The sequence below is a fragment of the Callithrix jacchus genome, chromosome X, assembly GCF_049354715.1.
Source record: "Callithrix jacchus isolate 240 chromosome X, calJac240_pri, whole genome shotgun sequence".
In the NCBI taxonomy this organism is placed as follows: domain Eukaryota; kingdom Metazoa; phylum Chordata; class Mammalia; order Primates; family Cebidae; genus Callithrix; species Callithrix jacchus.
In genome coordinates this window covers 83,309,242-83,331,345 of record NC_133524.1, presented here as the reverse complement: position 1 = coordinate 83,331,345, position 22,104 = coordinate 83,309,242, and the positions used below count along the sequence as shown (strand labels likewise).

Sequence of the window (22,104 nt, the reverse complement as noted above, 5' to 3'; positions counted from 1 at the left end):
CAAATTCCTGTAAATTAGATCTGGCCGGTTAGTAGTATAGTATTTGATATTTTGGTAAAGTGCAGATGACCTTGGACCAGATACATCTATAACCAATATTTGTAATCTAATTACTTCAGCTGTTGTTGGTCCCTGTGTACTTCAGCTGTCTCGCCAGCTTTCGTCCGATGGCTCTTTCTTGATGTCAGGTATACATTTTTCTGATTACAGGAATATATATTTTCTGATATCAGATATATTTTTCTGATGTCTGTGCGTTTTCTAGATACTTGGAAGTTAGTAATGAATAGAATGTTAGACCAAGTTTGAGGTAATTGACTCTTAATACCATTTGTCATTGCTGAAGCATTGATTTTAACGTGGCCTGCTTGCAAAATGATAGTGATCATATTCTAGATATTTAACATCGGCCAAACCCCATGCTAGTTGCTATGGGGATAAAGAAATGAATAAAAACATGGACCCTGTCCTTGTATACAAGGGGACTTCAATAAAGAGTACAGCTCTAAAGTCAGATAGATTGGATTTGAATCCTGACTTTGTCACTAACTGTGTGTACCTGAGCAAGTTATTTAATTCTCTATGACCCAGTTTCTTTAGAAATTTGGACAATTGACTACACCGACCTCTTAGGGTTATTATAATTATTAAGGAAATAGATAAACGTTGTAGAACCATTTGTGACACATTGTAAGTGCTAACTATGTTAGCTAACAGTAACTATTAATATAATTGGAGACTTTGGAATCCAGTGGTGGGGGGGGACCTATTGTGAAGATTCTTCTGTGCTATGCTAAGGAATTTGGACTCTAATGAGAGGTAGTAATGGAAAGCAGCAAGATTAAATTTGCTACTTTTATGTTGTAATTCTGGCAATGATTTGGAAGAAGCACTGTGATGGAAATGATTCTTTACTTCCTAAATCAGAGATTCTATATCTTTTTTTTCCCTCTCTCTACACTATTCACATGTATAGAATACTTCATTATCCATCCATCCACCTATCAGTGCAACAATTATTTGTTTTCTTTGTGCCAGGCACTGGGGATACAGCAGAGAAAAAGACAATTGGGTTCTTTGTTCTCGTGGAACTTACAGTCTACTGGGGGACATTACAGAACAACTAAATTAATAAGATGATTGTACATTGAGATCTGTTCAGTATGCAGATCTGACTCCATCCTTATTTCAGAAGCCTCTGTGCCTTTATATAATCTCAGAATAAAGTCTAAGACCTTTCTACATGACACATGACGGGTGAGACTCTGTAATCTGGCCTCTGTCTGCTTGTCTAGGTTCATCTCTCTTTCCTACTTGCTTTTCATTTTATTGTCACATAATACTGAACTGTTCATGGATCTCTGTACCTGTTCTTCTCTTACTTGCCTTTGTAACCCTGCAAATTCTGCCCTTCTACCTGAGATATCCATATCCTTATTTGCTTGCTTAATTGTATTTTATCCTATAAAAGCAACAAATTTGTCACTTCCTCCAAAGAGCATTACCTGATACTCCACCCCTCGACCATAACATGAGTTAGGTTCCTCTTCTAGTAATCTGTAATTCCTTATCCTTATCTTTTATCATTGGTTTGCCATTGTCTTAAAATTGTCTCTGTGTGAATTTTCAAAAATTGTCTCTGTCTGAATCTTGTCCTTTAGAGCAAGACATTTTTATTCTTACCTCTTAGAACAGTGCTTGGCATATGATTGTTATGCTGTACATTTATGTTGAACAGATGAATTGCCAACCTGCTAGCAGTTTATTATCTTATTAGACATTATAAGAGTCTAAGGCAGTATCAGTGGAGATGGAGAGAAGAGGCTAGTTTCAGGAAGTATTTTTAAGGTGGAATCAAAATGTTATAGCAGACTAGATGTAAGAAGAGAGATTTGAGGCAGGAAAACTGCTGGTTATGCCATTACCTGATACAGACAGGGATTCCAAGGGAGTGGGAGCAGATGAGGAGCCATAATAAACTCAGTTTGCAACATGCTAGTTTTAAGAAACGCCTGGCTAATAATACTGTATTATTTCCTTGAGATTTGGTAAGAGCAGGTTTTAAGTTCCTCATGACACCCACAGATGGTAATGATGGGTGGTGATAGATGTGTTAATTAATTTGTGGTAATCATTACACAGTGTATATGTATATCAGGTCATTACATTATACACCTTGAATATATACAATTTTTATTTTTCAATTAAATATTTATTAAAAGGGAGCTTAGAGTCTATCCAGAAAGTAATGGATAATAGACAGTTACAAATATGGATACAGAGCTTAGCAGAAGTCAGAGCATTAAACTATAGATTTGAAGTTATTTGCCTGTTAATGGTGTTTAGAACTATTAGAGTGTTTTTTACCCAAGAAAAAGATGAGTGGGAAGCATGTGAGATGGTTTTATGGGTGAGGTGGCATTTGAACTAATGCATTTGAGAAAGCTCAGAAGGGCATAGTAACTAGGGAAAATTATTTTGTTTTCTTCAGTGATTGAGCATCTTCTAATTTCCTTAGTTTGTACATTTTCCTTTAAATTATTCCATATGCGATTTCTGGTTTCTTTACCACAAAATTATTTGGTGTATTCATTGTGAGGATCCCAGAAACTGAATACTTGTTTTAGTGTTATTTTTCTCATCTAAGCCAAATTCCAGATACTGAGTTTTCATTTTATTATTTTCTTCCTTATCATCCATTTGCTATCTATGCCCTTATATCATTGAACCAAGAACTGAATAACTCTTGTGATTTGTTGATTTAGAAAGCTTCGCTCTAGAAATGTTCTGTCTGGCTTCAGTGTTTTGTGTGATCAGCTTGGCCATTGTGTCCCTGTAACTGGGGACACCTGTCATGTTCCTCCTCAAATACTATTTATGAGGCTCAGCAAGGCCCTCACTAAATATTACATGGTTTAATCTTCCCTGGCTTCTTCAGGTTTACGTGGGAGAGGTATTTTCATGTCTCCGGCAGCACTTTTTCATTTTGCTGCTTTCTGTTACTTAAATGTCATCTAATCTTTTATATGAGTCGTTACAATACAAAGACTAAATCTAGGTCCAAAATAAATATTTTCTTATTCATTGTTTTCCCAGTTAGGCTGAATGTATGACAGTTAGTTAAATGAGAAAACAAATCTTCTCACTTGCTTAAACATGTCTTGATTTGAGCAGCTTTGCTTAGGCCTAGACCCTTAGTGCTTCAGAGTGATATTATCAGGTGATCCATGTTATTGTCATCTTCCAGACTGAGACTTGGGCATATGTGACCATCACCTCAATTTCTGCAGAAACAAATCTTTTATCTGTACCAGTAGTCCTTGACTTTTCTCCACCTACCACAACACAGAAGATACAACAATAGCAGTGGCATGCTTGACAGTGATTCTTTCCTGGGATTTGGGAGCTTATCAGAATCTCCAGGGGTACTTTATAATTTAAAAATGTCCCCCAGGTGTGATTCTGATTTGCTTCCTTCTCCTCCCACTCTGACAATCACTGTTTCATTAGAAGCCTCAGCATAGACACATTAGTATCTTCTCCTTGTGTAGTTGAGCTCCCTAAGTCCCACACCCCCATACTTCCCTTTTGAGTGATCCCCATTAGTTCTTTCTAATATCATAACTTGAACCAAATGTCTACCGGCCACGGAAGGTATAGCTACCAGCAAAACAACCTTGTTTAAAAGCCTACAAAGCCTGAGGGCCAGGTTTAATAATACAGTTTAAATGGGAACCTTTTGCAAAGATTTACACTCAGATCTGAGATTTGTATTAACACTGACCCTCACCCCCCCAGCTTTAACATTTTATGATGAATATTTTCAAACTTATACTGATGTGGAAGGAATTTCGAGAGAACACCTGTATATCCACTTCCTGGGTTCTGCAATTAACATTTTAATAAACTTGTTTAGTCACATAGCTCCCCAAATATTAATCCTTCTATCCATGTATTGACTCATCTTTTTAATGCATTTGACTGTAAATTGCAGATGTCAGTAAAATTCTCCATAAATACTTCAGCGTCCATATCGTTAACTGGAGCTCAATATTTGTTTAGTGTTTTTCTTTTGATGTAAAATTTACATACAATGAAGTGCCCAAATCTTAAGTACTCCTTAACTGAGTTTTAACAAATGATAAATCTGTATAATCTAAACCCTATCAAGATAGAGAAATTTTACACCCACTGTTTTCTGCCCAATTATTTCCTCTTGTCTTCACATAGTCTCTGAATTAAAGGTAAGAAAAAGGCTTGTCAGTGTTTACAGGGCAAATAGATATTGATGTTTAATGGCAGATAGCAGATTTCTCTTCTCAATTGCCTTAAGTACTTTGTGTTTCAAAGGCTATATGAGTTTTAAAATAGAAGACTGAGTGAATAACTTATATTTTCAGTTTTTAAAACACTATTTTGGAGAATATCAGATGTAAGTACTTCAGATCTATTTTGTGAAGTATTTTATAAGGCAAGAGTTCTAGTTCAATAAAATGTGAGGAGGTATATATAGAAACAGAAGTGGAGATGAGATGGGAAAAATTATGTAAATATTAATGTAATATAACAAATGTTAAATTAAAAGTGGTTAATTGATTAAAATATCTATTATGTACATCACTAGACATCATAGTCTGTCCTTAACAACAGTGGGATGCCATTTGTTTAAAAATATTAGCATATCGTAATCTGCCTTTAGGAAATACAAATTGATTTCTTCTCACTATTGGTCTTGAGTGTTAGTCATTTTATTTTTAATGCCTTTATTCCTGGAAGATATCACTTATATGGCTTATTTTTAGAGTGACTGAACAGATTTTAACTTATACCAGTATATGTTACAATACACTTTTGAAATTAATTTGCTTGCATTTTATGAGGGGCAACACATAAGTTCATTTCTAATAAAATAATTCTGTTTTCCCAAAGAAGAAGCTGTGACACAAATAAATTGATATTTCCATAATCAAAAGATATATCAAACACACAGTCATTTGCATATAGTTCCTGAAATATTGCATACTGGCATTGTCAGTGCTGGTAAGTCCATTTCAAGGATGTTGCCCTTAGTCCATTAGTTTGGATAATGAGCCCTATAAAGTACATTTATAACTTGTGGCACTTCAAGTAGATGGATTCCAATTTTCATCCTTTTATCTAGACACATTGAAAGAAGGTCAATGGAGGGTTCTGTATGATTCATTGTCCCAACACATATCAGATGACAGAGACCTGATGATGTCCGTGCATAGGTGTTTTCCTTATTTGGAAGCAGCACTTGAAAGAAATCTTTCTATGATCATCCTTTGGAGTAAGGTGGAAACAGGTTATTAAAAAAAGCTCTATCCCGTTTTTCTGTTTCAAACATTACCAAACACGTGACAACATAGCTGTTCTTGGACAAAAGAGAAACCAACATTTAACAGAAAAATAAAAAGCCTGTAAAAGGCCTTTATAAGCTATGAATGATATAACAAGGTATTTAATCAATTTTTCTCTCTTTTCTTAGAGCTGCTAAGGAGAAAAATATATACAAGCCTGTTTTCTAAACAAAGGAAATGCTTCTGTGTTCCTAAACATTAGGAAATTTATGATTTAATGTAATTCTTATCCTGACTTTATTCTTTATTAATGGCATTCAAAGTACATGTTTAAGATGTATTCCAGGTTCATTTTGTACTTTAAAAGACCTCAAAATGGCAACAAGAATATATATTCTGTCATTTAGTGTCAGTTTTGCAACAGAAAATTTGGAATTGTAGGCAAGTTTTAAGTGTTGTCTTCATGAGAAATTGGTTTTAGATTCAAAATTGGTAGCTAATTATGTTGTTTTTCCTCAATTATTTAATTATTAATATGAACTTTTGTGGTATACTTATCTTCTTTATAGATGTAAAGCAATTATAGATCAGTTTGGTCAGAGAATAATCTCTAAGCATTTCCTCGTGGAGGACAGTTACTTTTCTGAGAACACATGCTCACGCGTGCAATACAGGTAAGGCCCCCTCCACCCACTAGCAAGCAAAGGTAATTTTTTTTTTTTTTTTTGAGACGGAGTTTCGCTCTTGTTACCCAGGCTGGAGTGCAATGGCGCGATCTCGGCTCACCGCAACCTCCGCCTCCTGGGTTCAGGCAATTCTCCTGCCTCAGCCTCCTGAGAAGCTGGGATTACAGGCACGCGCCACCATGCCCAGCTAATTTTTTGTATTTTTAGTAGAGACGGGGTTTCACTATGTTAACCAGGATGTTCTCAATCTCTTGACCTCGTGATCCACCCGCCTTGGCCTCCCAAAGTGCTGGGATTACAGGCGTGAGCCACCGCGCCCGGCCTGCGAAGGTAATTTTATTGACATTTCTGTATGATTCTGTTCTTCAGGTAACATGCAAATAAATGCCAAACCAAAGATATATTCACTATCTTACTTCACTTACAGGGTCTTGTTTTAAAGGAGTCTAGCATAATTTCAACTCCTTTGCTTCAGCAGGGGTTTGTCTGTAGGTCAGGCATCCTTCTTTCATGAAACAAGAAAAGATTAAAGCCAAACTTGACTTGGTTTTGGGAGGTTACACTTTTATCCTGACTTAAATCTTTGAAACATGCCTTCTGGTGGTTATATAACTATAAACGAAACTTATGCATGCAATCAGAATTACTGCTTGACTGTTTTGTGCATTACAGGCAGATCTCCAGGGCAGTGCTGATCACAGATAGATCTGTCCTAAAAACAGACTCAGATCAACAGGTAAATTCAGTCCTATGTATTTTTAATAAAAGATGTATATATGAAGATGTACAATGTAATGTTTTGCTATACATATATATGGTGAACTAATGACTATAATTAACATATCTATCTCTTTACATAGTTACCTTTTTTATGCTGAGAACACGTAAGATTTACTTTCAGCAAATTTTAAATATACAGCACCATATTATTAACTGTAGTCTTCCGCTGTACATTAGATCTCTAAAACTTACTTTTTTTGTATAACTGAATGATTGTACCCTTTGACCGACATCTCTCCATTTTGCCTACCCCCTGGCAAGCACTGTTTTACTCTCTGCTTCTATGAATTTGAATTTTTTATATTTCACATGTGAGAGCAATCATGCAGTGTTTTCCTTTCTGTGTCTGGCTTATTTCATTTAGCATGATGTCCTCCAGATTCATTTATGTTGTTGCAAATGGTAGGACTTTCTTCTTTTTTAAAGATTGAATAATATTCCATTGTGTACACATACACACGCACACCCCATTTTTACAAAAACCATTATTCCGCTGACGGACACTTAGGTTGTTTGCAAATCTTGGCTTCAACGAATAATGCTGCATTGAATATGGGAGTGCAGACATTTATTTGAGATACTGATGGATATATACCCACAATCTGGATTGGTGGATTATATGATAATTCTATTTTTAAAGTTTTTGTGGAACCTCCATAATGTTTTCCACAATGTTTGTAAAGATTTACATTCCAACCAGTAGTGTACAAGGTCTGCTTTTTTCTACATCCTCATCAACACTTGTTATCTCTTGTCTTGTTGATAGTAGCCGTCCTAACAGAGACGAAATGATACCTCATTGATTCTTATGCTTTCTAATAACATTGTTACTAATTTAATCTACATGGTAATTTGTATAAATCAATATTAGCAAAATTAAGTGTATTAAGCCATGTGTACTAAAATTTGAGCATCCCTTTTCTGAAATGCTTGGGGCAAGAAGTGCTTGGATTTTAGATTTTTGGAGGGTTTTAGAGCATTTTGGATTTCAGATTTTTGGATTAGGGATACTCAACTTGTAGTTATTAAATGTGTTTTTAAAAAATACGTGATGTCAATAATGTAATGGCATTGGTTTCCTAAGGATTTCCATCCAGTGGAACAGATAGTTGCATCTTATATAACAGATTTATTTTAGGAAAATTGATGTAAATACTAGAGTTTGAAAATTATTTCTGTGAAAGTGAAAATATATTGTTATGGGGAGAAAAAGAGAATCCCCAAAGAATACATTTAAAAATCTGGGAGAAAAAGACAGTAGCCAACCCTATGGCAATGATTGTAAGTCCACTGTTAGGCCTGGTGTGAATGATTTCCACACACATTCCCAGTTATGGCATTTCCTTACCACCATTGTTCATTTCAGTACCCTCTTCTTCCTCCTTATCCCCAGTTCTGTAGGAATGTCATTATGCCTCTGAGTTTTACTCAGACCTCTTACATTTCAGAGGACCCAATTCTCCTTCGAACCATATTTTATAGTGACTGATGAAATCAGCTTACTCAGTAGGTATGACTGTCGGTTCTGTATGCCACTGCTAAAAGTAGGCTTCTAAAGTTCCTTAAGTTGAAAGCTTTTTCTTATATAAAAGACGTATGTGAGTGGATAAAGTCAATTCATTGTCCCAGTTTTTATTGCTAATAAATCAACATTATATACAAAAAAGTCCCCCAAATATACTTACTATATGTGTAATATAAATACCTTCATTAAGCCATTCAGCAAACAATGAGTGCTTTTTACCTTCCAGCTAGTGTTGCTGCATTCTAAGGAGCTAGTGGTGACTATGATCGCATCTCTGCCCTCAAATAGCTTACAGTCTAGAGGATACAGATACTGATAAGTAGCAACTATAGTTCCGTGTGACAGGTGTGAGCATGGGTGTGTAGAAGAAATAGTACAACAGCTATTATATTACTTATTCCACTGTCCTACAATTACTGGTTTACTTGTCTGTATTTCCCAGTAAGCTATGAGGTTTGTGAGCGGATCAAAGAGTGCCAGGGAGGCAAAAGAGTAAAGGGAACAAATAGAGATAACTTGAGGGAAGCTAAGCTGTGAAGAGTAAGAGGGAGGAACTGGTCTTTGAAGAGAGATGTGGAGCAGAAGAGGGCTTTTCTTTACTTTAAAAGATTAGTATATATTTCAGTACTTCAGCTCATGGGATGAAGCCAATAGAGAGGGAGAGGTTGAAGATACCAAAGTAAGAAGGAGGATAATTGATGGATCAAGGTCCAGGCAAAGGCTGGGGAGGCTAAAATTCAGAGAACAGGCAAAAACGTTGCCCTTGGATGGAATGGGAGACACGTTGAAACCAGAGGGTGAATGCATTTGTAGATTTAGGAATTCCCATCTTATGGGTTACATTTATTCTTTAAATTATAAACAAGGTAAAGTCATCTTTTGAGAATGCGGGTGTGCAAATGTGGATGGGTAGAAGCTCAAGGAAAGATGTAAAATAATCACTATAGGAGTTGGAGCGTGCACTGTCTCATGTTCAAATTGCTGGGCAGTGTAATGGCTCAGTTGAGTCTGAAGGTCATGGATCTACAGTGGCATTAATCTGCTCCTATCCTTTCAGGTCTTTCATTCTCTTACCTCTACCCAGTCTGTTAAGAGATGTACAATTCCTCATTCCCTCTGTTTCTTTTCAGTTTATTATCTCCCTTCTGCCCTTTTCTTTTTCCCTGCACTAGACCCCGTAGTAGATCTTCTGAATTGCCCTCTGTCTTGACAATCTCAGTACCCATGTTGTCATGTCCTTCTGCTATACCCACAGAGCAAGATCCCATCCCCGAGTCAGGCTATGATCTTCACCTGGATCACTGATGTCTGCTTAAGAAAACCATACATCCAGCCAGACTAACCCTGCCACAAAGACAAGGGTGCCAGCCTGATTCAGCTGGACCTTCAGCACAGATCACCAGTCAGTTCTTCCACTGGCCTCAAACAGCTCTCTTTCCCTTTTCCCTCAGTGCCTAATCCAAGTCTTGATGATTTTACCCACCCTTCTTATCCCCTGCTCCTCTCACCCCCTTTACCCCCGACAACCTTGCTTCACTGAAAATATGAGGCCATCCAACATGCACAGTAGCCCTTGACTTCCTGCCCCACCACCACGTGTGTACTCCAACCCAGGAATGAATCAGAAGGCTCCCTTCATTGTTCAAAGCCAGCCACTTTAACAAGTGCCTTTGACACACACACACACACACACACACACACACACACACACACCCTTTATTGTCTGCTCTCTCTCCTGTATCTTCAGCCTCTCCCCACTGCTGATACCTTTTTTTAACCAAGACACAGACACACACACACAAGCATTTTCTATTTCGTATGTGCTAGTACATATATGTATACATACTAGCATTTTCTGTTCCAAAAATAAAAACTAAAAGGAACCACTCCCTTGATTCTGCCCTCATCTCTAGCTGTCTTCCCTCTTCTTATCAGCATTTCAAGACAGTGTCTATACTTGCTGCCACCAGCTCCTTACCTCCCATTCATTTATTTAACACTCCAACCTGGCTTCTACTCTCCTATTTCTACCACATTTTTTCTTGCTAAATTCATTAATAACTTTATGAAAGTCAAGTCTAGGGGATATTTTTTGGTTCTTGTCTACTGGGACTTTACTGTTACATTTGACAATGTTATTATTTCCTTCCTTTTGAAATGCTGTACTTTTGGCTTCCATGAAACTGTGCTCTTGTGGTTCTCCTCATGACTCTGGCTGTTGCCTCTCTTCTTTCTTAGCGGACTCTTGTTCCTTTACCCAGTCCTTAAATATCAGGGCTCCTCAGTGTTCTTCCCTCAGCCCACAGTATGTCTTGCTCTGGGCACACTCACTGGATGACTCTGTGTTATCTCACAATTTCAGTTCTGCATAGATCTTGGTGACAGCCAATTCTATATCTCCTAGGAGTGTCTGGCCCGCATGCTAAGCTTCCTGCTGGACATCTGTCAAATGGAACATACTCAAAACAGAACTCACCATCTTCCCTCCTCAAACTGCTCCTCATCCAGTATTCCCTTCTTCTGGGAATAGTTCTGACATCATTTCAACGGCAACTTCTTTCTCCCCTCTCTGACATCTCATCAGCATCACTTCCTACAGTGTACTTCCTAAAAGTTGCTTTGATCTGCCTTTTCTCAGTGTTGCAGTTATGGGACTCATCACCTCTGACTTGTAACTGGTCACCCTGTCTCTCATCTTGTTTACTTCAACTCTGCCTCCTACATTTCCTTCAGAGTGATCAGTCTAAAATGTGTGTCCTGCTTGCCTTTCTTTGTTTCCTGTAGGGAGTTTTCGTCTTTTATCTTCTCTCTCTCTCTTTTTTTTTTTTTTTTGAGTTGTGCAGCATAGATAGAATGATGAGACTTGGAAGAATACGTGTTGGTGCAGGTAAATTTTATGGAAGTGGTATTAGAGGGTTAAAGGAATTCTTTTTTGATGACTTTTATCATTTCTGTGAGGTTTGAGACAGTTAACTTTTCAGAGTTAAAGTGATGGAGGTACTGTAGTAGGAGGTTTTAATTGCATCTCGGTAAAAAAAAAGGTGATAGTTGTAGAAATCAAAAGAAGTCCTTGCATGTTAGTGCAGTCATTATGATACTTTTCTAGTTATATTCATGTTTTTAGTTGTACTCATTTAACTACTGCTCAGCATTCAATGTCTTAGTGGCTTCTATCTTTTTAATGCCATAGTATGTTTTCTATCATGAACAAAGGGAGTTGAGAAGAACATCGAGAAGTAAGTTTTTTCAGACATTTTGAGGCCAGAAATGTACATAAATGTAGGACAGTCATGGTTATCAAAATAATTTCTGATTTAAAATTTGTTTTAGGTGTTTCCTGTTAGGGCCATCACTATGACATTCTCAGTCAAAATGTAGCATAGCACTTATAGGGCAAAGTGCAAATGGGCTTTTACCCTTTTGACAAATACTTTCTTTTTTTTTTTCCTTTTTTTTTTTTTGAGGTGGAGTTTCGCTCTTGTTACCCAGGCTGGAGGGCAATGGCGCGATCTCGGCTCACCGCAGCCTCCGCCTCCTGAGTTCAGGCAATTCTCCTGCCTCAGCCTCCTAAGTAGCTGGGATTACACGCATGCACCACCATGCCCAGCTAATTTTTTTTTTGTATTTTTAGTAGAGACAGGGTTTCACCATGTTGACCAGGATGGTCTCGATCTCTTGACGAGTATTTTCTATGTGAGAGGATAAAGTTTCCTCACATTGAAGATTAGACTGAAGATTAGTATTGAAACTTTAGGCTCTACAAAGAAACATTGACCTGGGTCGGGCGCAGTGGCTCAATCCGGCAATCCCAATACTTTGGGAAGCTAAGGTGGGTGGATTACTTGAGGTCAGGAGTTTGAGATCAGCCTGACCAACATGGCAAAACCCAACCTCTACAAAAAATACAAAAGAAATAGCCAGGTATGGTAATGCATGCCTATAATCCCAGCTACTTGGGAGGCTGAGGCACGAGAATCACTTGAACCCGGGAGGTAGGGGTTGCAGTGAGCCTAGTTTGCACCACTGTATACTGAACTGGGCGGCAGAGTGAGACTCTGCCTCAAAAATAAAAAGAAACATTGACCTGAAGATCATTTCAAGTTTTTGAGTATAAAGCCATCTAGCATATCATTAATGCCCAAGGTAGCATACTATATATCAATAAATAGTACTTAACAATTTCACATTGTACTTTTGATTCTGAATTTCTAGTTTTATTAAGGGAGTCTTTAAAAATTACGTGTTTTTAAATGTTTTGATATATATTTACTTTGCTTGTTTCTATAAGATTGGGATGGGTAATCTTTAATCTTTATCAGTGCTAACTGCTGTTTTTAGCCATTATGAGTAATCAAGATTGATTTAATATGGTCTGATTTCAAACAGCAAAGTACATCTATTTCAGAACTGAGAAGTCATAATGGTATCCTTTGAAAATACAGGTTGAGTATCCTTATCTGAAATGCTTTAGACCAGAGTGTTTGGATTTCAGATTTTTTCAGATTTTGGGGTATACCAGTTGAGTGTCCCTAATCCGAAAATCTAAAATCCAACATGCTCCAATGAGCATTTTCTTAGAGCATTATGTCAGCACTAGTTTTGGATTTTGGAGTATTTTGGAATTTAGATAATGGTTACTCAACCTATAGTAAGTTTATCATAAGAAACCTAGAGAAAGTTAATAAGGATTTAATAAATATTAAAGATATTTAAAATAGTTATTATCTATGAGAATTATGAACATAATACATATATATATGTTTCAAATTCTGTTCCAAAATTAAATCCTGAGAAGCCATATTTTTTGACATCAAGGCGTTCAAAAAGATACTCAGTTTAGAAGTTAACAGTATTTTAATATTAGAAGAATAAAAATGAAATCTAACAGCTGTGTCTGATACTTTATTTTTGCTTTGTAGATTTCCGTTTTGACAGTGCCAGCAGAGGAACCAGGAACTTTTGCTGTTCGGGTCATTGAATTATGTTCTTCAACGATGACATGCATGAAAGGCACCTGTAAGCACAGTAGAATGGTTGTTTGTATTTTTTGTTTGTTTAGGAAGGAAAGGAGGGCAGCTGTTACAGTTGTCAATGTTATATCTATAGAGATTTTCTTACTTTTTTATTATTCAGAGTATTTGCTTATGTAAAATACGGCGATAGAGTAAGTCATTTCATACCTTTCCCTTACCTATAAACATTTCAGTGGCTAAATCTTCACAGGCATAATTTTTTAGTTCTCTAGTGAAGAATTTTCTGACTTTCAATTATTTCTCATTTTTCTTTAGCTTATTGGAAATCTGCTTGCATTACCCTTTTTTTAATTGCTATTTTTTTTTTTACTTTCTGTCTTAGTCTATTTGTGCTACTATGACAAAAATACCTTAGACTGTGTAACTTATAAAGAGCAGAAATTTATTGCTCATGATTCTAGAGGCTAGAAAGTGCAAAAATTAAGGTGCCAGCAGATTCAGTGTCTGATGTGGACCTGTTCCTCATAAGTGGCACCTCCTTTGTGTCCTGATATAGGGGACAGGGATAAAAAAGCTTCCTTGGACCTCTTTTGTAAGAGCACTAATCCCATTTCTGAGGGCAGAGCTCTCACGACCTAACCATATTCCAAAGACTCTACCTCTTACTACTTTTGCATTGTGGGCCTACTTGAAATATTAAGAGGTAATACTTTTGCATTGCATATGTAAACATATGAATTGTGAGGAGACACAAACATTCAAACCATAGCACTTTGAATTCTAAATTCAATTACTGAACTTTCTTCATGTATAAATTTTCAATGTATTTTGTTTATTTATGAGACTAAAGGTAAGGACTGCTTTATCTGCTCTTTTGCTTATATGTTTCAAAACTTTTGTTACCAGCAGCATTAGATATCATGCATTCTACAACATATGTCTTGAGGATATTTCAGTAAATAGGAGTCAACAAGTATACATTATACATCACTGTCCCTAGACCTAAGCTATGTATTATAAATATTCGAAGCAGAAGCTGAGATATCTGATTTGAAATGTTCATGATATTATTGCTCACCTAATGGACCAAGACTATTTATTTATTTATTTATTTATTGAGACGGAGTTTTGCTCTTGTTACCCAAGCTGGAGTACAATGGCGCGATCTCGGCTCACCGCAACCTCCGCCTCCTGGGTTCAAGCAATTCTTCTGCCTCAGCCTCCTAAGTAACTGGGATTACAGGCACACGCCACTGTGCCCAGCTAATTTTTTGTATTTTTAGTAGAGATGCGGTTTCACCATTTTGACCAGGATGGTCTCGATCTCTTGACCTCATGATCACTGAGTACAACCTATTGTGCTAGGCATTTTATGGTAGGTAAAGATGCATAAGATACCCCTGACCATAGGTGTTTCGCAGTCTAGTTGAATAGATAAAACAAACATAGAAGTAGCTTGAAGAGGCAAAATATGAGAAGTATCAACAAACAGTGTACTCTAGGGATTCATAGGAAGGAGACATAATATCATTAACCGGAAAAATATTTTTTGATTCTGTAAACTTAAGTGTTAGTCAGACTGTATGTGAGTTCTGAGAAGCAAAAAGACTAATCTGGTTTTGCGTAGTCACAAGGAAAACTTCAATGGGGAAATGTAGAGCTACTACTTAAAATTGGGAACATGTAATTAGGCAGAAAATAGTGGGAAGTCTGATGCCAGCAGAGAGCATTAAGAAAACTTTTCAAAATTGCTATAATCCTAAATTTCCTTTGGAGAAGTAGCTCAGAGGACCATTTCTCCTTTTATAGTATATTAGTCTGTTTTCATGCTGCTGATAAAGACATAACCTGAAATTGGGAAGAAAAAGAAGTTTAATTGCAATCACAGTTCCCCATGACTAGGGAGGTCTCAGAATCATGGCAGGAGGTGAAAGGCACTTCTTACATGGTGGTGGCAAGAAAAAAATGAGGAAGAAGCAAAAGCAGAAACCCGTGATAAACCCATCAGATATTGTAAGACTTATTCACTCTCACGAGAATAGCATGGGAAGGACCAGCCCTCATGATTCAGTTACCTCCCTCCTGGGTCTCTCCCACAACATGTGGGAATTCTGTGAGATACAAGTCAAGTTGAGATATCAGTGGGGACACAGCCAAACCATATTATTCCACCTCCCAGACCCTCCAAATATCATGTTCTCACATTTCAAAAGCAATCATGCCTTCCAACAGTTTTCCAAATTCTTATTTCAGCGTTAACCCAAAAGTCCACAGTCCAAAGTCTCATCTGAGACAAGGCAAGTCCCTTCTGCCTATGAGCCTGTACAATCAAAAGCAAGTCAGTTACTTCCTAGGAACAATAAGGGTCCAGGTATTAGGTAAATAAAACCATTCCAAATGGGAGAACTTGGCCAAAACAAAGAGTTTTCAGGCCCCATCCAAGTCTGAAATCCTATCAAATTTTAAAGCTCCAGATATCTTTTTTGACTTCAGGTCTCACTAATGCAAGAGATGAGTTCCCATGTCTTGGGCAGCTCCACCCTTGTGGCTTTGCAGGGTTCAGCCTCCGTCTCAGCTGCTTTCACAAGCTGGCATTGAGTATCTCTGGCTTTTCCAGGTGCATGGTGCAACCTGTTGGTGGATCTATCATTCTCGGGTCTAGAGAATGTAGGGAATGGTGGTCCTCTTCTCACAGCTGCACTAGGTAGTGCCCCAGTAGGAACTCTGTAGGGGGGACTCTAACCCCACATTTCCCTTCTGCAATGTCCTTGCAGAGATTCTTCATGAGGGCCCCACTCCTGCAGCAACCTTTTGCCTGGGCATCCAGGCGTTTCCATACATCTTCTGAAATCTAGGTATAGGTTATTATTTCTAGATAATGTTCTGGAGATTTTCTCTTAAATTCTACTGAGAAAGTATAAGATGACTATAGACTTTTTCATAGGTGAATAAAAAATTAAGTTGTGTGTCATATGTCATCAAACTCAGTTTCTTAGTGGTTACTATAAAGTGTGTCTCTGAGCTTTTCTCTTTTATTGATACAGTCATATCCTCATTTGTGCTATATTACATAAATTATATGTGGCCTTTACAGTTACATGAAAGATGCGTTACCAGCCACATTGATCTCTATGTAAATTAATTACATATTTCTAGTTAGGTTGCACAACAAAGCCTACTTGCTGACTAGTCTATAAATAAAGATTCTTTAAATGCATTTGGAACAATTTTGCCTGCTTGTATAGAGTGAATTACTGCTGTACGTGATAAATTCAGAAGCTTGAGGAATATATTTCCTGTCTTTTGCAGCAAGCATTTACTTAGGTTTTGCATTCACATGTGTAATGCCATCTGTTTTTGTTTTAAAATGTGTTATCATTGAAAGAATTACAGCTGGTGAGTGAGGAACTACCTTCATAAAATTGAGATTAGAAGAGGAGTATAGATAGACTAATTGTAACCCTTCATTTTAATTATGAGGACACTGAAGCCAGACAAAACTGACTTTACCAAGTAGATATAAAGAGTAGAAGTAATACTAGACCCATGTAATTATCCTATACTATGTTACTCTGTTACTGTACGTTGGACTTGTTACTGTTAAATGTGCTCATTACTGCAGTTGTGCACATTCTGAGTAGAAATCCTACTTCTTGTATTTAAAAACAACTTGTAAGGAGAGATCAGTATTCCAAAGGCAGTTCTGGAGAACTAAAAGTATGGTTATTTCTAATTTTGTGTTGAGTTATTTCTCACTTCTGAATTAAAACTCATTTTGCACTAAGATTTATTTAATGCCAATAGAAATCTAAGTATATTGCCAAAAGAGGAATTGTAATTGAAAATACATTTTTATGTTAAGCCTTTGGCCATTTTTGGCCCATTAAGCCTTTAAGTAGTTGCTAAGTGAAGTAAAAGGAGCATGGTTTATAAAAAGAGTTAAAATTTAAATTTTTTTCATTCAGATATGATCTCACATGGTACCTGTGGGAAATATTTCCACTTGTATTGCATCTTCCACAATCTTAGTAATAGTTGTCAATTGGTACTAATGAAATGTAATACTTTTAGGAAAGCATTTGCCCTGTGTGATCTAAGTTTTGGCTGCTGTTGGCTTTTATTAAGCAAGTTAATTATTTGAAGAAGAATTAAAGTCACAGATGCAAAAAGTATTTTACATAATTGAATTTTAGTAGAAATGTGTTAACATGTTCTACATGTTCGGTTTTGAGTTAACCTTATACACTTAAGGTCTTCAGACCCCTTGAATACTTTCAAGTTGACATATACAGTTTTTCATCAGTAGGGTCAAAGAATTGCAAAGAATATAATTTCTAACATCATAAATATTGACTTATAGTAAAACTGTAATATTTAAATGTATTCAGTGGAATCTTAAGTACCAGGGATATTTGATACCCATCACCCATTTAATAAAATAAATGGAAATAGAATATTTTTGGAATCATCTAGGGCAATAAGTTTGTAATTATCTAAAAATTGCTTCTGGATTGAGTAATTAATGCAAGTATTATTTGTACAGAATTAATCCAACTGTCATAAATATATTACAGTTTTGGTAAATGTTAAACAGAAAAAGTATAGTTTGTTGAAATGTGTCACTGAATGAAGTGGGAGAGATGGGGCTGAGCATCTGGATGAGAACCCCCTTATAGGTGATATAACTTGTGAAAAGTCCACTTGTATCCTTGCACACATCCCAGTTTGAATGCTGCTGACTTAAGTGAGTGACTGTGCCTTCTGCAGGAGATTATTACAATTAACTAATATAATTTAGTGACTAAGGACAGACACTCTGCAGGCAGACCACAAGGGCTTCAATTCCAACTCTGAGTTTTCCTAGTGTTTAATCTATAATTTAAAATAATGCAATTGCAGTTTTTCTTAATTTATAATTTATTTAATTAAACTCTTCTAATATTCTCTTACTCCAATATTCTTTTTAGGACTATCTAAAGTAGGAAAAATAAAGTAGGAAAAAAATAAAAAAATTCCTTTTATTAATTGCATGACTTTAGGAAATCTGCATAACCACCCCCCCCATCCCTCTGTTTTCTCATCTGTAAAATAAGGATAACAGTTTGCTGTTGCACAGGTGAAATGAAATAATACTTGTAACATGATTGAAATAGTGTCTAACACAGGCACGTTAACTGTACAGTCAACTCTAGATATTCTTTTAAATGTATTTTGAGAATTTTATAGATATATCTTAATGTGTTTATATGCATTTCTCAGACAGATTTAAATAATTTGTGATTATCAATTGGTACTTCCCTTTCCTCTTGCCTGGTTAATCAGAGAATTGCCTACATTTTATACCAGAAATTAATCAGGTTTTCCCCATGAATATGTACACATAGATCTGTTAGTATGAGAGTGCCTATCTCATCTGTTTAAGCACAGGAATACTTAATGTTTGTCTGTGACAAGGAAACAAATTATAATTAACAACAAACATTTATTGAATACCCACTCTAAGTAACAGTTGTATTTAACAAAAAGGAGAAAAATAGACTCTAAAGCTTTCCCCTGCCAAGGAATTACAAGAGATAGTAAGATTAATAAACAAATTTTGAGAATCATTAAATTTTAAAAATAGCACAATCAGCAATTTTTGATTTGAAGAGAACCAAAATGAATTTAGAATAATTTGTACTAGGAGGTGACCTAGGTAACAGGAAAAGCAGGAAGGGTAAGGGGAAAAAATAGTTATTCATACCTTAAATTTGTATTGAAAGATCAATTAATGATGTAGACTCTAAGCAAAGTCAAGGTATGGGGATTAGAATTCAGCTTATGAATGTCTTTGTAAGAATTGTTATAAAACTCATTAATCATATGATGATAATCACCACTAGATATTTTTTCCTAGCATAACCTGAACTCTATGTTGTTAAGAAATATAATGATATACTAACTTAAGTGTATTTCTTTAAAATATATGTCCTGTTTAACAGAAACAATAGTCCAGCCCTTAAGATATTTTTTATTTTTCAAAATATACTTATTTATATCCAGGTTCATCTGCTTTTTTCTTAATAAACATTAAAGAACTGGAAAATTGAGAACTTTGGCATAAGCATTGGTATTTCCAAGATTTTGATATAAGAGACAGGACAATTTCTCTCCTGTGGATTGCTGACCTTTGTAATTGCATACCCTGTTTAATTCATAATTATCTAGGAGGATTAAGTCCATCCCCACTAATGCTGTAAAGCATTTGAAAAAGTTAACCATAATAAGTTTTGTTTTGAAGTGCGTCATATCTTTGGAAATAATTAGTACAACACATCCTACAGTATCCCGGAACCAATGAGAATCATTGTTAAATTCAGGTGAAAACAATGCTTAAATAAGGTAGACCTATTATTGGGCCATAAACAATTCAGGAACCATCCTAGAATATCACTTCCTTTGGTGGACCTGGGAGGGGAAAAAGCTACAAAATTTGATTTTAGCTCCATCATTATTAGAGTTCCTCAATTTATGCTAAGATATAGTTTAGAGTAGTTGAATATGGAAGGCATTTTAATAATGAGAATCTTATTCTGATGTTGGCTTCCATGATCAAATTGGAACTGTCTTCCTGGACAGCTAAAAACACTCTAGTAGCCTGAAATAAACTCTTGGAAAAGAGGTGGGTGTATTCTTTCTGCCATTACTGTATCTCATCCCAAATAAGAGGACCATAAGAACTTCTTTCATGGGGACCACGGTGGCTCCGGCCAGTTACCCTGGCACTTGAGGAGGCGAGGCCATGAGTTCAAGGCCAACCTGAGCAACGTTGCATGCTCTCTTGATTGACCAAAAAAAAAAAAAAGAACTTCTTTCATTTGGAGATCCCCTTACTCCTTTATTGCAATACACAGAACTTTTTATTTTCTTCACCTTTGTGTATAGGCCTTTAGGAGTTCTAACAGAGTTAGGCTACAATATTTTACTTCCATGAAGAGCTTTTTTGGTGCCTGTTGTTCTCTAACATAAACATTCTCCAAGGTTCAGGCCCCATAACTCTGTAAATGCAAAAGGAAAGTAATTTGAAATTCCTGAAAATATTATAGACTGTTTTAACCTAAGCTGTTTTATGGGCTTTCAAGTATATGTGTGATTGTAACTAAGTCAGCAGTGTTCTCCCAAAAGGTTTTTAGAGAACCCTGTAATTAGTAGATGATTTGCTGTTAACTTATTGGCAAAACATGTATACATGGATTTTTCTATCTGCAGTATATTAAGTGTGTTCTCTTAGGTAAATACATACCTCACTTTCAGCCTTTTTTAACCCAGATATTCTTTACGAATGTCATAAGTATAACAAGCTCTTTACTGTGAATAAATGGTTTTGTAAGATTTTGTACTCTGTTTTCTCAAATTAACAGGAACCAGTACTTCTTGGATACTTAGGTACTTATGTAGCTGTTAGTTAACATATATTGTAGCTGTTTAATTAACATATGTAACATAATGTTAGAGTTTTTACATATCCCCATATCACTAGATTATAAAGTCCTTGAAGGCAGGAGCCATGACTTGCTCAGCTCTCTATTATCCATAGTACCAGCTTAATGCCTTAAGTTTGAGTAAAATAGACTTATGATGAGAAGGAACTCAAACTTTTTTTTTTTTAACAGATTTAGTTCATTTGACTTGTACATCTTCTAAAACAGCAAGAGAAGATTTAGAACCAGTTGTGCAGAAACTGTTTATTCCATATACTGAAGTGGAGATAGGTAAGAAAAATAATTGATGACTCATGATGGAAAGGTAATGTAACCATCATAATCTTCTTAGACATATCATGAAAGTTTCTGCAACCTGAACTGAAATATGATGTATTCAACAACAATTCACATGTTTTGGTAAGATGGTTGAGCACAGTGTCTGCCTAAATATGTGGGAAAATGTTCACTCTACAATGTTAAAGGAAATATATACATCATACACACACAAAACATATAATTAAGCACAGAAAATATGCATTTACATGCATAATTACACAGAAAAAAGATTGTTAGAAAATCAATTTTGGTGGAATTATGAGTAATTTTCCTTATAATTTTTTTTTATTTTACAAGTGTTGTACAAAAAGCATATATTCCTTTATCAGAAAAATTTATCTTCCTTTAAGGAAAAAAGATTCAACTAACAGATTAAAATATTAATTGGCAAACGTTGAAATCCTTTCTCATCTAATAGTCTTTGCGGTTTTTTTTGAGACAAAGTCTCACTCTGTTGCCCTAGTTGGAGTTCAGTGGTGCGATCTTAGCTCACTGCAGCCTCCACCTCCAAGGTTCAAGTGATTCTCCTGCCTCAGCCTCCAAGTAGCTGGGACTACAGGTGCACACCACCACACCTGGCTGATTTTTGTATTTGTAGTAGAGACAGCATTTCACCGTGTTGGCCAGGGTGGTCTGGAACTGCTGACCTCAGGTGATTCCATCTGCCTCAGCCTCCCAAATTGCTAGAATTACAGGCACAGTGAACCACCACACTTGTCCGCTAATAGTCTTTTAATACACAATGTGCTAGTGATTTAATAAATATTTAGCTCCCAAAAGTATATATGCTACTTATTCGTGGGGGAAGCACATTTTAAAACTTTTCTCCCTACATAATAGGGTAACACTTGTAGCTGTGAATGGAGAGAATAGGGCATATTTTCTGTGTAAATGATAAAAGAAGCCTGTTGGATCTTCATTTATATGAAGTGAAGGTGATTTTATTATAGGATTTACATGTGCACTTGAATCTTGGTCACCTTCCATTGATTTATGTCTTTATTTACTTTTCATGTCACT

At 36.2% G+C, this 22,104-nt stretch overlaps 1 protein-coding gene across 24 annotated transcripts in view; it reads left to right on the top strand.

Moving 5' to 3' along the window:
- Positions 1-22,104, top strand: part of CHM (CHM Rab escort protein) — a 190,440-nt gene that overhangs the window by 151,482 nt on the left and 16,854 nt on the right. For 22 of the 24 annotated variants that reach the window (XM_054251396.2, XM_078362371.1, XM_054251398.2 and 19 more), the window contains 4 exons: positions 5,891-5,995; positions 6,680-6,743; positions 13,232-13,328; positions 20,938-21,036. In XM_054251396.2, the coding sequence (XP_054107371.1) occupies positions 5,891-5,995; positions 6,680-6,743; positions 13,232-13,328; positions 20,938-21,036 (365 nt within the window). The remainder of the gene's footprint in view (positions 1-5,890; positions 5,996-6,679; positions 6,744-13,231; positions 13,329-20,937; positions 21,037-22,104) is intronic. The other 2 variants (XR_013531401.1, XM_078362379.1) reach the window with 1 other exon arrangement.